This window comes from Mobula hypostoma, chromosome 11 (genome assembly GCF_963921235.1).
Source record: "Mobula hypostoma chromosome 11, sMobHyp1.1, whole genome shotgun sequence".
Taxonomy (NCBI): domain Eukaryota; kingdom Metazoa; phylum Chordata; class Chondrichthyes; order Myliobatiformes; family Myliobatidae; genus Mobula; species Mobula hypostoma.
Genome location: NC_086107.1, coordinates 74,330,028 through 74,346,573, shown reverse-complemented (window position 1 = coordinate 74,346,573; position 16,546 = coordinate 74,330,028). Strand labels below are relative to the sequence as shown.

General features: G+C 47.1%; 1 protein-coding gene across 1 annotated transcript in view; it reads left to right on the top strand.

Moving 5' to 3' along the window:
• The window catches only part of acp2 (acid phosphatase 2, lysosomal), a 71,302-nt gene extending 56,490 nt beyond the window's left edge, over positions 1–14,812 (top strand). The window contains exons 6-11 of the mRNA XM_063062270.1: positions 3,798–3,893; positions 4,601–4,733; positions 5,018–5,109; positions 7,595–7,698; positions 10,610–10,785; positions 12,342–14,812. Coding sequence (XP_062918340.1) covers positions 3,798–3,893; positions 4,601–4,733; positions 5,018–5,109; positions 7,595–7,698; positions 10,610–10,785; positions 12,342–12,490 — 750 coding nt within the window. The 3' untranslated portion in view covers positions 12,491–14,812. The remainder of the gene's footprint in view (positions 1–3,797; positions 3,894–4,600; positions 4,734–5,017; positions 5,110–7,594; positions 7,699–10,609; positions 10,786–12,341) is intronic.
• The last annotated feature ends 1,734 nt before the right edge of the window (positions 14,813–16,546 follow it).

The window sequence follows — 16,546 nt, the reverse complement described above, 5'->3', positions numbered from 1 at the left end:
TTTATATCTTTTTGGACTTCCCTTATCTCTTCCAAAATCCTTATCATATTTGCCGCTTCGCCTGCACGAGGCCCCGTGTCAGCTTCGCTGCCACGCGCACGTGTAGGAGAGCCGCACACTGTACCTCTCTCTTCCATAGGCTCCGCAGTGGTGCTTTTTTAAATCTCCATTCTTTCTCCCCATTCTTGCCCCCCTAATCAATTCAGATATGTTCGACAGATCTTAGATTCGTGGATTAATGGGGCAAAATATGTGTTTTTCCAGAGAAGCTATTGATTTAAGCTGCCATTCTGAACGATGATGTCACTGGAACCTCACAGCATGTACTTTGAATCCTTGAATCTTTGAAATGTAAACCCAGGTAGCAAGATGGTGAGGAAGGCATATGGCAAAAGTTGGGGCATGGAATATAAAGTTCTTGTAAGTTTCTGAAACACTGATTAGGTTACTCAGAGCCTTGTGTGCAGTTGTGGTTGTGCTGAAGTGAGTGCACAGAAGGTTCATCACCATCTTGCCTGGACGGAAGAACTCTAGTATGGGGAGAGATTGGTTCAGCTGGACTTTATCCTTCCAGTATGGGGCCAGCCAAAGGTGTTATTGTCTATTTGAAACTTATTTTTTATTATCACAAGGCCCTGCTGGACATTAAGAACTTGCAGGACTGCAGGTCTACTCTATCAGAAAGTTGCCCGTTGATGGAGAAACTGGAGGAGCTGGACTTAGAAGCATAGAAACATAGAAGACCTATGGTACAATACAGGCCCCTCGACCCACACTGCTGTGCCAAACGTACTTACTTTAGAAATTACCTAGGGTTACCTATAGCCTCTATTTTTCTAAGCTCCATGTACCTATCTAGGAGTCTCTTAAAAGACCCTATCCTATCCGCCTCCACCACTGTCGCTGGCAGCCCATTCCACGCACTCACCACTCTGCGTAAAAAAAAAACTTACCCCTGACACACACCAGAGTTGCTTGAATTTCCAGCATCTGCAGAATTCCTCGCGTTTGCGTTTTTAAACTTACCCCCCGACATCTACCTCCAAGCACCTTAAAACTGTGCCCTGTGGTGTTAGCCATTTCAGCCCTGGGGAAAAGCCTGTGAATGTCCACACGACTTGGTGTGGATCATGCTGCTGCTGGTGTCAGAGGAGTCAGTGCGCAGTTTAACAGCAACCGATTGCCTGAGCTGCTTTTCTTGTGATCACAAGACCCTGTGGACATGGTTAATGGAGAATGCAGCAAGTCGGACACACTGATTTATTGGTGGATGGCAGAGGACCTGTGTGGCCTTGGTCGTAGTGAGATCCAGGCCTCAAGCTTCATGTCACCTGTTTACTGCCGCCGGGAGTCGGTGCGCTAAACCGGAGTGCCAGGTTAGGGTGGTGTGGCATCCCAGCTGGAGTTGGTGCTGTCCTCTCCCGCCCCCCCCCCCCAGTGTTTGCTCAGCTGAAGACAAGCCATATTGTGTTTGACTACAGAGTGTTGCAACATTCATGGCCTCGGTGGGTTGGCTTTTTTTGTGTGTGACTGATCTTGTATGTGCTTGCTATTTTATATGTGCTATAGGTGCCTTGTGCCGTGTGTGACTGTCGGTACTGTGTTTTGCAGCTTGGCCCCAGAGTAATGCTGTTTCATTTGGTTGTATTCATGTGTGGTTGAATAACAGTAAACTTGAAGTTGATTTCCTTGGAGTGACGGGGCTGAGGAGTAACCTGACACAGGCATAGAAAGGTATTTGATAAGGTGCCCCATGCAAGGAGGCATGGGATCCAAGGGGACATGGCTTTGTAGATCCAGAATTGGCTTGCCTACAGAAGAGGAAGAGTGGTTGTAGGTGGGTCATATTCTGCATGGAGGCCGGTGACCAGTGGTGTGCCTCAGGGATCTGTTCTGGGACCCCTACTCTTTGTGGTATTTATAAATGACCTGGATGAGGAAGTGGAGGGATGGGTCAATAAGTTTGCTGATGACAAAAAGATTGGGGGTTGTTGTGGATAGTGTGGAGGGCTGTCAGAGGTTACAGCGGGACATTGATAGGATGCAAAACTGGGTTGAGAAGTGGCAGATTGAGTTCAACCCAGATAAGTGTGAGGTGGTTCATTTTGGTAGGTCAAATATGATGGCAGAATATAGTATTAATGGTAAGACTCTTGGCAGTCTGGAGGATCAGAGGGATCTTGGGGTCCGAGTCCATAGGACACTCAAAGCAGCAGCATAGGCTGACTCTGTGGTTAAGAAAGCATACGGTGTATTGGCCGTAATCAATCGTGGAATTGAATTTAGGAGCCGAGAGGTAATGTTACAGCTATATAGAACACTGGTCAGACCCCACTTGGAGTACTGTGCTCAGTTCTGGTCGCCTCACTACAGGAAGGATTTGGAAACCATAGAAAGGATGCAGAGGAGATTTACAAGGATGTTGCCTGGATTGGGGAGCATGCCTTATGAGAATAGGTTGAGTGAACTTGGCCTTTTCTCCTTGGAGCGACAGAGGATGAGAGGTGACCTGATAGAGGTGTATAAGATAATGAGAGGCACTGATCGTGCGGATAGTCAGCGGCTTTTTCCCAGGGCTGAAATGGCTGCCACAAGAGGGCACAGTTTTAAGGTGCTTGGAAGTAGGTACAGAGGAGATGTCAGGGGTAAACTTTTACGCAGAGAGTGGTGCTGCTGGTGATGGTGGATATGATAGGGTCTTTTAAGAGACTCCTGGATAGGTACATGGAGTTAAAAAAAAATAGAGCTATGGGTAACCCTAGGCAATTTCTAAAGTACATGCTTGGCACAGCATTGTGGGCCGAAGGGCCTGTATTGTGCTGTAGGTTTTCTGTGTTTCTGAGAGAAAAGGGATAGAGGAGCAGCGCTTTACCTCAAGTTGGAGAAGTCGATGTTCACGCTATCAGGGTGTAGACTACCCAGGGAGATTATGAGGTGTTGTTCCCTTACTTTTTGTTAAGCTTCATTCTGGCAGAGGAGGCAGCCAAGGCCAGACAGGTCGGAAGAGAATTAAAATGGCTGGCAATGGGAGTTCCAGATGACTACGGTGAATACAGCACAGATGTTTGGCCAACTGGCCACCTAGTCTGCACCTGGCTTCACCATCGGGGACACTGGATGCAGTAAGCAGGTCTGCCTCAGCTCGAAGGGCTGCTTAGGGCTCTGGATGGTGCTGAGGTAGGCACAGGCATTACACTCCTACAGATTACAGTGAAAGTGCCCGAGGAGTTGGGGGTATGGCTGGGGAGGGATGTGGATGAGAGAATGATGGAGACTACCAGCTCTTGCTCCAACCCTTCCCTTCACCCCTTTACACTGGCCATCTCCTCTATATCTTTCATTCCTGATGAAGGGACTTAACTTGAAACGTTGGCTACCCATTTCCTTTCTGACAGACTGAGTTCTGCCGGCATCATTGTATTTTGCTCCATTTTTCCAGGATCTGTGGTTTCTTGTGTCTCTGATCTGGATACTGTTTCTCTTAGCAGTGCACATACATCTATTGATACTTCTGCACACATCTTCAGTGATGTTCCTGGAATCGTCTGGTGTTTCGGGTCTTTCAACATTGTACAACCTCCTCCAGGTGACCCAGCCGGGGCTGGGTCTGATCTAGATACTGCTTCTCTTACAGGAATGGTTTGGAAAATGTCAGAATTAAAGTTTTGGAAAGAAGTCTGACCTCTTTGAGAATACCTTGGTTCAGAGAATCCAAGAATGATGTAACGATTGTGTCTTTCCTAAGTGAACTAGTGCTCCTACTGATGTAACATTTGCTCCTTTCCCATCTCTCTAAGGAGTTCCTGAACATGCTTGTGAATGCCACTGGGGTTCCCAGAGAGATGATGTCATTAGGAACCATTTGGTCGATTTATGACACCCTGTTTTGTGAGGTGAGCACCATAGACTTGTGACAAACTGCAATTGTTTTACAGATGAACAGGAGCATGTACGTGCACATGCACACATACATGTATACACACACACACATGTACACATACACACACACACATACACACACATGCACACATGTACACATACACACATACGTACACATACACACACGTACACGTACACATACACACACATGTACACACACACACGTACACACACACACGTACACATACACACACATGCACACACACACACGTACACATACACACACACATGTACACACACCCACATACACACACACACGTGCATGCGCACATGCGCACCCCTCATTCCTTTCCTTCCCCCTGCAGAGCTGCTGCATTGGCTCCCAATCTTTGGATCTAAAATCTGACTTTGGTTTGGTGCATGTGATAGTGAAAAGGGGGTGACAGTAAGCATAGGGTTCTACTGCAATGGGTAAGCACTGGACAAGATAATGTGCTGATATTTTCTTTAATTGAGAATTGGGCTAAGAGGTGGCTGAGGTGAAGAGTAGTTTCTTACGAGATTTGACCGGATTGGCTGAGGTGCTGGACAGCTCTGCAGAGGCAGCTTTCTGGGATGGTGGCCATTGTAATAAATGTGCGCTGCTGGCTGCTCAGGGCTGGGATGTGTTCAGGCTGTTGACAGTGTCAGCATGTAACCAGCATCTGTCTCATCTTGGCAGCAAATCCACAACAAAACTGTGGCTTCCTGGGTGACCCCTTCTGTCATGGAGCACCTCAGGTTGTTCAAGGAATTCACCCTCCATGTCTCATATGGAATGTACAAGCAAGAGGAGAAGTCACGGCTCCAGGGGGGTGAGTTTTCCCAGGGTCTGAGCTGGGAAAAAAGGGTGGAAGAGAACTGGGAGGTGGGTGCATTCCCTCAACATCCTGGCTGTGACCAGTCTGCTTTCCTCCGTCCTGCACTGACCCATCTGACGCACCCCCGCCCCCACCCCACACTGACCCACTCCTGATAGGATGTCTGCATCCGTGTGCCTAGTGCCAGCGTGGGGAGTAATCGGTGACATTACTGATCTGGTATCAGTCCCTGGACTGACTTCATACTTCTCCCGTTTGACTTTGCTTTCTTGTTCTAGGTATGCTCGTGAAAAAAATTCTCCAAAATATTGAACAATCGTTGCAGACGTCATCTCCAACACCAAAGCCCAAAGTGATCATTTACTCAGCGGTGAGTAGTTCTGGTGTTGAGCTGCCGGGACCAGTGAGTCGTTCTGGTGTGAGTTGCCGGGACCAGTGAGTCGTTCTGGTGTGAGCTGCCGGGACCAGTGAGTCGTTCTGGTGTTGAGCTGCCGGGACCGGTGAGTCGTTCTGGTGTGAGCTGCCGGGACCGGTGAGTCGTTCTGGTGTTGAGCTGCCGGGACCGGTGAGTCGTTCTGGTGTTGAGCTGCCGGGACCAGTGAGTCGTTCTGGTGTGAGCTGTCGGGACCGGTGAGTCGTTCTGGTGTGAGCTGCCGGGACCGGTGAGTCGTTCTGGTGTTGAGCTGCCGGGACCGGTGAGTCGTTCTGCTGTTGAGCTGCCGGGACCGGTGAGTCGTTCTGGTGTTGAGCTGCCGGGACCAGTGAGTCGTTCTAGTGTTGAGCTGCCGGGACCGGTGAGTCGTTCTGGTGTTGAGCTGCCGGGACCGGTGAGTCGTTCTGGTGTGAGCTGCCGGGACCGGTGAGTCGTTCTGGTGTGAGCTGCCGGGACCGGTGAGTCGTTCTGGTGTTGAGCTGCCGGGACCGGTGAGTCGTTCTGGTGTTGAGTTGCCGGGACCGGTGAGTCGTTCTGCTGTTGAGCTGCCGGGACCGGTGAGTCGTTCTGCTGTTGAGTTGCCGGGACCGGTGAGTCGTTCTGCTGTTGAGTTGCCGGGACCGGTGAGTCGTTCTGGTGTTGAGCTGCCGGGACCGGTGAGTCGTTCTGGTGTTGAGCTGCCGGGACCGGTGAGTCGTTCTGGTGTTGAGCTGCCGGGACCGGTGAGTCGTTCTGGTGTGAGCTGCCGGGACCGGTGAGTCGTTCTGGTGTTGAGCTGCCGGGACCGGTGAGTCGTTCTGCTGTTGAGTTGCCGGGACCGGTGAGTCATTCTGGTGTTGAGCTGCCGGGACCGGTGAGTCGTTCTGGTGTGAGCTGCCGGGACCGGTGAGTCGTTCTGGTGTTGAGCTGCCGGGACCAGTGAGTCGTTCTGGTGTTGAGCTGCCGGGACCGGTGAGTCGTTCTGGTGTTGAGCTGCCGGGACCGGTGAGTCGTTCTGGTGTTGAGCTGCCGGGACCGGTGAGTCGTTCTGGTGTTGAGCTGCCGGGACCGGTGAGTCGTTCTGGTGTTGAGCTGCCGGGACCGGTGAGTCGTTCTGGTGTTGAGCTGCCGGGACCGGTGAGTCGTTCTGGTGTTGAGCTGCCGGGACCGGTGAGTCGTTCTGGTGTTGAGCTGCCGGGACCGGTGAGTCGTTCTGGTGTGAGCTGCCGGGAACAGTGAGTCGTTCTGGTGTGAGCTGCCGGGACCGGTGAGTCGTTCTGGTGTTGAGTTGCCGGGACCAGTGAGTCGTTCTGGTGTTGAGTTGCCGGGACCAGTGAGTCGTTCTGGTGTTGAGCTGCCGGGACCAGTGAGTCGTTCTGGTGTTGAGTTGCCGGGACCAGTGAGTCGTTCTGGTGTTGAGTTGCCAGGACCAGTGAGTCATTCTGGTGTGAGTTGCCGGGACCAGTGAGTCGTTCTGGTGTGAGCTGCCGGGACCAGTGAGTCGTTCTGGTGTTGAGCTGCCGGGACCAGTGAGTCGTTCTGGTGTTGAGCTGCCGGGACCAGTGAGTCGTTCTGGTGTTGAGCTGCCGGGACCAGTGAGTCGTTCTGGTGTTGAGCTGCCGGGACCGGTGAATCGTTCTGGTGTGAGCTGCCGGGACCGGTGAGCGCTGAGTTTGCCATAGATTCACAGTTTAGCTACATAAGGTCACCACTGATAAATCATAGACGCAAGACACAGACGCTGGAAATCCAGAGCATCATATAAAATGTTGGAAGAACTCACTGGCTCAGGAAACGTCTATGGAGGGAAATTGATATGTAACATTTTGGGTGGAGACCCTTCATCAAGGCTAGAAAGGAAGAGGAAGAAACATGAATTAGAAAGTGGGGGAGAGGAAGGATACAGGCTGGCAGGTGATAAGTGACGGGGAGGTTGGGTGGGTGGGGGAGAAGGGAAGGTGAGAAGCTGGAAGGTGATTGGTGGAAGAGGTAAAGGGCTGAAGAAGGAGGAATCTGATAGGCAAGGACAGTAGACCATGAAATAAAGGGAAGCACAAAGGTCACCAAAGGGAGATGGTGAGAAGGGATAAGAGGGGAGCCAGAACGGGGAATGGAAATTAATAAATTGATAAATTATATCACGATCGACTATATTGGGTACACCCTTCACTGAAGGTGTCAAACACCCCAGTGTGGTTTAGGAGAGTCCTTTCAACTTGATGCGTTTGTAGAGGGTCCCTTCTGGTACTGTATCCTGCTGTGGTCTTGGTGCCATAACCTGGAACACAGCTGGACTTGACCAGTAAAACTGCATAATCCGTGATATTTAATCTAAGACAGTTTATGTACAAAGCCATGGTTTGTGCAGGTGTTGCCTTTGTGTATGCCGGTGTTTTTGAGTTAATTACTTCTGTAATTATGAACAATATTAATCTGTTTCCAGCACGACACAACAATTGCAGCTCTTCAAATGGCTCTGAATGTTTACAGCCTGTCTTCCCCTTACGCTGCCTGCCACATAGTTGAGCTGTACCTGGAGGACGATGGGTAGGTACTGAAATGGAAACAACGCGCAGTGCACTGGCACTTCTAGCTCAGTTCATCGGGACCCCGTTTGCTGGGCTTTGATCTGCCTGCTGACAGTGGGAGGAGTGTTCCAGCTCTTGGACAGGGTCTGCAGGCACTGGAGTTCTGCCTACCAACCTTAGTCCTAGTGCATCTTTCCCTAAAGGTTAATTTGTAGGTTAAGTTGATGGTAAGGAAGGCAAATACAATGTCAGCATTCATTTCGAGAGGGCTAGAATACAACAGCAAAGATATGATGCTAAAGCTTTATAAGGCACTGGTCAGACCGCACTTGTAGTATTGTCAGCAGTTTAGTGTCCATTATATAAAAAGGGATGTGCTGGCACTGGCAAGGGTCCTGAGGAGATTTATGAGAATGAGTCCGGGAATGAAAGGGTTAATGTATGAGGAGCATTTGATTGCTCTGGGCCTGTTCTTGCTGGAGTTTAGAAGAATGATGATAGTGGGAGGTGGTGGTATGGAATCTCATTGAAACCTATAAAATATTGAAAGGCTGAAGTAGAGTGGATGTGGAGAGGATGTTTCCTACAGTGGGGGAGTCTAGGACCAGAGGGCATAGATAGAGTGGATGTGGAGAGGATGTTTCCTATACTGGGGGAGCCTAGGACCAGAGGGCACAGATAGAGTGGGTGTGGAGAGGATGTTTCCTATACTGGGGGAGTCTAGGACCAGAGGGCACAGATAGAGTGGGTGTGGAGAGGATGTTTCCTATAGTGGGGGAGTGTAGGACCAGAGGGCACAGCCTCAGAATTGGGACAGCTATTTAGAACAAAAATGAGAAGGAATTTCTTTAGCCAGATAGTGGTCAATCTGTGGAATTTAGTGCACAGCTGAGAAGGCCAAGTCGTTGAGTATAATTAAAGTGGAGGTTGATAGGTTCTTGGTTAGTCAGAGCATCAAAGATTATGGGGTTGAGAGGGGTAATAAACTGGCCATGATGGAATGACAGAGGAGACTCGATGGGCAAAGTGGCCTAATTCTGCTCCTGTGTCTTTTGTTTACCAAGACTCTTCTGAAGCAGAAGAACAGAAAATGCAGGAAACACTTGGAGTTCAGGTCTGGTCCCCACATTATAGGGTGGATATGGAAGCTTTAGAGAGAGTACAGAGGATTAGATAGCATGTCTTATGAGGATAGGTTGAGCGAGCTGGCACTTTTTTCTTTAGTGTGAAGGAGGATGTAAGATGACTCGATAGAGGTGTACAAAATGATAAAGAAGCATAGATTGAGTGGACAACAAAAGAATTCTTTTTCTCAAGGAGAAATTGACTAATTTGAGAGGGCATAATTTTAGGTTGATTGGAGGAAGATATTAGGGGTGGGAGGAGATGTCAGGTAGGTTTTTTACAGAGTAGTGGATACATAAGAACATAAGAAATAGGAGCAGGAGTAGCCATCTGGCCCTCATGCCTGTACAATCATTCAATAAGATCATGGCTGATCTGACCATGGACTCATCTCCACCTACCTGCCTTTTCTCCATAACCCTTAATTCCCCTAATATGCAAAAATCTATTCAACTTCTTAAATATATTTACTGAGGTAAACTCAACTGCTTTATTGGGCAGAGAATTCCACAGATTCACCGCTCTGTGGGACAAGCAGTTCCTCCTCATCTCCATCCTAAATCCACTCTCCTGAATCTTGAAGCTATGTCCCCTAGATCTAGTCTCAGCTACCAGTGGAAACAACTTTTCTGCCTCTATCTTATCTATCCCTTTCATAATTTTATATGTTTCTATAAGATCTCCTCTCATCCTTCTGAATTCCAGTGAGTACAATCCAAGGTGACTCAACCTTTCCTCGTGGTCTAACCCCCTTCACCTCTGGAATCAACCTGGTGAACCTCCTCTGCACCTGCTCCAAAGCCAGTATATGCTTCCTCAAGTAAGGAAACAAGAACTGCACGCAGTACTCCAGGTGCGGCCTCACCAGTACCCTGTACAATTGCAGCATAACCTCCCTGTTCTTAAATTCAGTCCCTCTAGCAATGAGGGTCAACATCCCATTTGCTTTCTCGATAGTCTGCTGCTCCTGCAAACCAACCTTTTGTGATTCATGCAGAAGCACTCCCAAGTCTCTGCACAGCAACATGCAGAAATCATTTACCATTTAAATAATAATCTGATCTTCCATTTTTCCTTCCAAAGTGGATGACTCCGCATTTACCAATGTTGTACTCCATGTGCCAGACCCTTGCTCACTCACTTAACCTATCTATATCTCTCTGCAGACTCTCTGTATCCTCTGCACAATTTGTTTACCCACTTGATTTAGTGTCATCAGCAAACTTAGATACAGCACACTCAGTCCCCTCTTGCAGATGGTTAGTGTATATCGTGAACAGTTGTGGGCCCAGCACCTGTACTGTACTGTCTATGTTCTGTGTGCTAGGTACTTAGCAAGTCAGGTGGCAACTGGGGGAGAGAAACAGTTCAGATTTCTTGTACGTAGGAGTAGTTTATTGAGTTAGAATGTGTTAAAGAAGGATAAGAAGTGTCCAGTCTTGGGGAAGTGAGAGTAAGAACGGAAGCAGAATGTGGAGAAGGTGGGGATGATGTGGGAGCTGCCAGGAGGAGAGAGAGCGGGGAAGGATTGGCCGAGCGGTCAGTGAACTAGAACATGGGGATAGGGAACACCAGGAAATTTGGAGAAATGAAGATATTGATACGAGTGTAACAAAGTGTAACAGGTTTGTGGAGGGTTTGGGTGGAATGAGCAGAGCTGGCTTAGAGAGCCAGGGGTAGTGTTGAGGAGGGAAGAGGGAGCAACTTTTGGATGTATATAAATCCTTGGCCTTCACCCAAGCCTCAGCTGGAGAGATTAACACTGACCATTGTTTGGAAGTACAAAATAACCTGCTGTTCTACAGGTCCTTCACTGTGGAGATGTACTTCAAAAATGAAAGTTCTTCTGCACCATACCCCCTAACTCTTCCAGCCTGCACCCAAAAGTGTCCCTTGGATAAGTTCATCCAGATTGCCAAAAGAGTGGTACCTGATGACTGGAGAAAGGAATGTGGCCATCCCAGTAACCACTGCCAAATAGGTAAGTCTCTGACAGAGAGCTGCAGTGTTGGTAGCAGCTGACCCCGACTGAGTAGCTGGCGATCATCCCTTCAAGTCTCAGCAATGCTTCTCCCATCCAGTTTAATGTGAAGTTCAGAAGCAGCTTAATGATGTTAGGAGTTGGTCCCAACAGTGGAGAGGGCCAGTAACTTGCATTGGAACTGTGACCCCTTGGCCCAACATCAATAGGTTGGGTCATGGGGGTGGCCATGAGTGGGCAAGGGCCAGGGGAGAAGCAAAAATATGTCCCTTTTAATGTGAGACTGTGGATTGGCAGCGGAGACTGCATTATAATGGAGACGGAACTGGGAAACGTTCTTGTGGCCTGAAGCAGCCTCCTGAAACAAAAATGATGGGTTTATTCAACCATTTTCTGTCCATTCACAGAATGCTCAATCCACATTACATTCTCCCATGCGCTTTCATTTAATCTTATGAAACCTTAGTCGATAACCTTATTTATGAAACCTTAGTGGATAACCTTATTTGAAGCCCCTTTATCAGCAATCTTCTGGAAGTCCCAATGCCCTCCGTTGCTAGGTGCCATCATTTATTTGATGGTTGGAAGCACCCTCACTGGCATCATGCTCTGGTATGCCAGTCTGAATGTGCAGGCGTGTAAGAAGCTGCAGGGAGAAGTGGACTTGGCTCAATACACCGTAGACACATTCCTCCCCTCCATCGGTAGTATCTACAGGAGGTACTATCCAACCCATCATTAAAGATTCACCATCTAAGCCATGCCCCCTTCTCACAGCTACCTTCTGGCAGGAAGCTTTAAGTCCCACGCCGTCAGATTCGTGAACAGTGGTGAGTTTTGCCGAAATCAGTGCTGTACTGGTATGTTCCTGTAACCTTGCACTGTCCGTTGTGTTGTGTGACACAAACTGCATTCCCGAGCTGCAGGCTAATTGTTGCTTCCTGTGGATGCACAACCATGTGCAAAGGAGTGAAAGATGGCAATAAGATTGAAAGAGTGCAGAAAAAAATTACAGGATGCTGTTAGGACTTGATCTCAGTAATAGGGAAAGGTTGAATAGGTTAATACTTTATTCGCTGGAGATTAAGAGAATGAGGGGAGATTTAATAGAGGTGTACAAAATTATGAGGGGTATAGATAGGGTAAATGCAGGCAGGCTATTTCCACTGAGGTTGGGTGAGACTACAACCGTCGGTCATGGAAAAGGGTGAAAGGTGAAATGTTTAAAGGAACATGAATGGGAACTTGTTCACTCAGAGGGTGGTGAGATTGTGGGATGATCTTCCAGTGGGTTTGATTTCAATATCAAAGAGAAATTTGGATGGGTACATGGATAGAAGGGGTATGGTCCTGCTTCAGGTTGACGAGAATAGGTAGTATGATAGGTTGGCATGGACTAGATGGGCCAAATAGCCTGTTTCTACACTGATTCAAGTGCACGGTGAAGTCCATGTGGTGATGGGGGTCCATCAAAGTGTGCAGGTGGAGGCTGCAGGCACGGTCTCCAGACGATACGGTGGCTTCCCTGACACTCTGCTCTCTCCCTCTCTTCACAGAGCTGATCCTGGGCCTGGCTGTGGGCTGCTGTCTTGCCCTGCTCCTCATTATGCTGATTGTACTGCTCCATTGCCGGAACAAAGATCAATACTTGGGCTACCAGAAAGTGGCTGAGGAAAATGAGGGGACTGAGAGGACTTCGATCTGATCAGGACACAGAATAAAGAGTGGCCGTGTGACTGGGGGAGTGGGGAGCAGTCTGACCATAGCTGAGGCAGCTTACTTTTCCTAGATGCTGCCTGGCCTGCTGAGTTCTTCCAGCATTTTGTGTGTTGCTCGTATTTCCGGCATCTACAGATTTTCTCCTGTTTGTGACTCCCTCTGGTTTGTCACCCTTCAGATTTCACCTATCACCTTCTTCTCTCCCCCCTCCCCCCACCTTTTTAAATCCACTCAGTTTTTTTCTCCACTCCTGCCGAAGGGTTTTGGCCCGAAATGTCGACTGTACTCTTTCCCTAGATGCTGCCTGGCCTGCTCCTCAAGCATTTCGTGTTTGTTACTTTAAATTGGTTTTGTTTTGTGCAATAAGCAGGGTTCAACTCCACTCTTTACATTGTCTGAAGTGTAATTTCTGCAGAAAAGGAATACTGTTTGAAAAAAGACCTTGAGTAAAGGGGAAGGTAGACAGAAAAGCTGCACTGGATACTTGATTCTTTAGTAAAGCTGGGTGGGAACAGTGACCTCTGTCCCATAACCATTCCAGTAGACACAAGGAGGCAGCCCATCGCTGTGGTCTCTGGCACCTCTGAGAGTTGCCAGGTCAGTCTCATTATGTTACACAAGCTGCATCCCTGCAAGCCTGAGGCTGCCTGTGGAAATCCATTGGTGTGAAAGATGTGCGTGGGGGTATTGTACCATCGGCTGCAGCTTCTCTACATTCCAGTCATGTACAACCAGATCCTGGACAGCCATGAGATAAAGCAACCAAACAATGCTCTATGTTCTGTTTGAATAATGTTTGGGACAAAAAGTATTGCTTTTGGTCTTTTTCACTAACCCATCTCTACCTCTTGAGTCCTGGGATTTGCTGCATGGGTATCAATATTTTTCTCAGTGTCAGTTTTGTGTTCTGGTGGGAATAGTTACATCCAGTGCAAATGTTTACATGTGTGCTTCTTTTGCCTTCCATTAGGAAATTCACCCGCTGCTTTTATTTGGAAATGTTGATTTTTTAATATATAGCTCTTTAAAAAAAAGCCAGCCTGTGATGCTAAGTGAGTTTGCATTGTCTCCGCACAGCTGGGAGGGAAAGTGTAGGGGAGAGAGAATCGAGATATTCCACAACTACTTGCTTGTAGTGATGGGAAATGCAAGTTCTCATGGAAGATCCCTTTACCCTCCTCTTTTCTCCTCAGCTGATATTCTCTCTAAAATTTGTTCTCTTTAGTCTGCTGGTTCAGTTCTGTGTATAAACGTCAAGGCTAGCCAGTGTGTATTTTGGTGGGTCAGCATGGACAGGTTGGGCTGAAGGGCCTCCATGCTGTATTGCTCTATGACTTCCAGCTGGAAGGCTAGGGAGAGAGAGTGACTGATGACCTTCAGTGACCCTTACCCAGTGTGAAGTGGTTTAACCAGCTGCCCAGTGTATGAATTAAAAGACAGTTCACTACTGTTCCCTTAATATCAGAATGTAATTGCTGAATTTGATGAAAGTCCTCCTTCCCACACAGTTTTATTCTGACTCCTGCCCCCTTCCTTTCCCAGTCCTGAAATGTCAGCTGATTATTCCTCTCTATCGATGCTGAGGGGAATAAACAGTTGATGTTTCTCCAGTATTTTATGTGTTGCTCAAGATCCGCTGGTTCTCCTTCAGAAATAACTTGTCCTTCACTATTAGCACTTGTATAACTGGAGATCAGAAAATTGAGGCAATTTGACAAAAATCCATTGTGACATCCTTTTTGTTCTATACTGCTGCTCTTTCAGTATTAAAGCTATAATTACACTCTTTGATAAGTTAAATATTAATAACAGTCACATTAAGGTCAGTTCCTCCTTTGGAAGGAACTGGTCCTCCACAAGATGGGACTAATCGAAACATTTAAGTGGATATCTTTTCCATAAAGAATGACAGAGTCTATAATTCTCCTCCAAAAGTGAGGGGATACTACTTAATGTTGGAACTTAGCAAAGTGGCAAGGTTTTGATTGGGTACAGGTAACTAAGGGTCAGAGGGCAAAAGCAAATTCAAAGCACAACTCACCAAACTGACTGGCCAAAGGGCAGGCCCCTTCCAGCTCCTCTTTCTGACTGTATGGGGCTTTATTTTTGTTATACTTCAGAACCATTTCTATTGAAAGGTACAGTCTACTCAAAGTGTGAATTTCTCAGCATTTTGTACGTTGCTTGCAATAAAGATCGCCTTTTCTCTCCCCAGCTTGAATAATGCTGCATTTCTCTACGACTCGATGATTTATCAGCAGCTGAATTAAATGTGAATGTGATGTATTTGTAGTTGTATTAAAGTTAAAATTTGAAACTATTTTTAAGACCTTCTAAGATGTCACAGATGAGATCATTAGACAAAATGAGAGCACACTGGACTGGGGATAATACACTGCCTGAATTGAGGGTCGGTTAGCTTCAGCAAAAACACCCAAGTTAGGATGTTCACGGATGATCAGTGTTTAGGCCACAGCTGATTTGTTTGGAGGGGATGCATCAAATTTTGCTGATGAGATGAAGCTGGGTGGTAATTGTGAAGAGGGAGGGGAAGTTTTCTAGGGAAATAGTTGTGTGTGTTTACTGAGATGTAGCATGAAATAGACGCTTCTGGTCACACCATCCATTTTCTGCTTAGATTCGTGTCATTTTGCAGACTGATCAGCGTCAATCTGAGTTGGCATCAGGGGTCAGAGTCAACTACAGGAAGAGCGAGGCCATACTCTTTGGCAGCTGGCCTGATTGATTCAATGTCCTCTACACTGTCGGGTTTGACTACCTGAAGGTACAGGGCATATGTTTTGCGGAGTATATTTTTACATGGTGTGATTGAAAGGTGTGGTGTCGAGGGATTCAGATGTCCTTCACTATGCAATCACTGGAAGTTAATGCCCAGGTGGATTGGAGGAGGATACTGGTGGGGATGATGGCAGAACAGAGATGACTGAAGTTTCTGGGAATAGTTCACAAGATGCAGGGTAGATATGTCCCACAGAAGAAGTTCTCAAATGGCAGGGCTAGGCAACTGTGGCTAACAAGGGAAATTATGGACTGCATAAAAACCAAGGAAAAGGCATACAAGGATGAAATGGGATGATGGGGAAGCTTCTAAAATCCAACAAAACACAATTAAAAAGCTACAAGAAGAGAAAAGATGAAACATGAGGGCAGACTAACCAAGATACCAAGGTTTTTTCAGTTATATAAGGAGTAAAAGGGAGGTGAAAGTTGATATTGGACCACCGGAAAATGATGCTGATGAGATAGTAATGGGGGACAAAGAAATGGTACATGAACTTAATAAGAACTTTGAGCAGTCTTCAGTGTGCCAGAGGTCTGTGAGTGTCAGGGAGCAGGAGTGAGTGCCATTGCTATTACAAAAGAAAAAGTGCCAGGCAAACTCAAAGGTCTTAAGGTGGATAAGTCACCTGGACCAGATGGACTACATCCCAGAGTCCTGACAAGAGTTTACTGAAGAGATAATGGATGCATTTGTCATGATTTTTCAAGAATCACTTGATTCTGACATGGTCCTAGAGAACTGGAAGATTGCAAATGTCACTCTTTAAGAAGGGAGAAAGGCAAAAGAAAGTAAATTATAGGCCAATTAGCCTAACCTCAGTGGTTGGGGAAGTGTTGGAGTCTATTATTAAGGATGAAGTTTACTTGGATTTACAGAAGGTGTTTGATAAGGTGCCATACACGAGGCTGCTTAACAAGATAAAACCCTATGGTGTTACAGGAAAGATACTGGCAGGGATATAGGAATGGCTGACAGACAAGTGTTATGTAACCGGCAACAATGAATATTAATCGAGACAGGTTTTATGAAAACAACCAAACATTTATTAAACACATATAAACGATAAGGGAAAAAAAAACAAAGGAAAACTTTAACCGGAGGTTAACAGGTACGCAGCTGTTCACCAACTTGCCACTCGGCTCTGGTTCTTAAAATGTTAAATGTGAAAACAGTTCTTAAAGCGATACAGTCAGATACAGTTCTTAAACCGATAACTTCAAAAGTCCAACAGTTTTACAC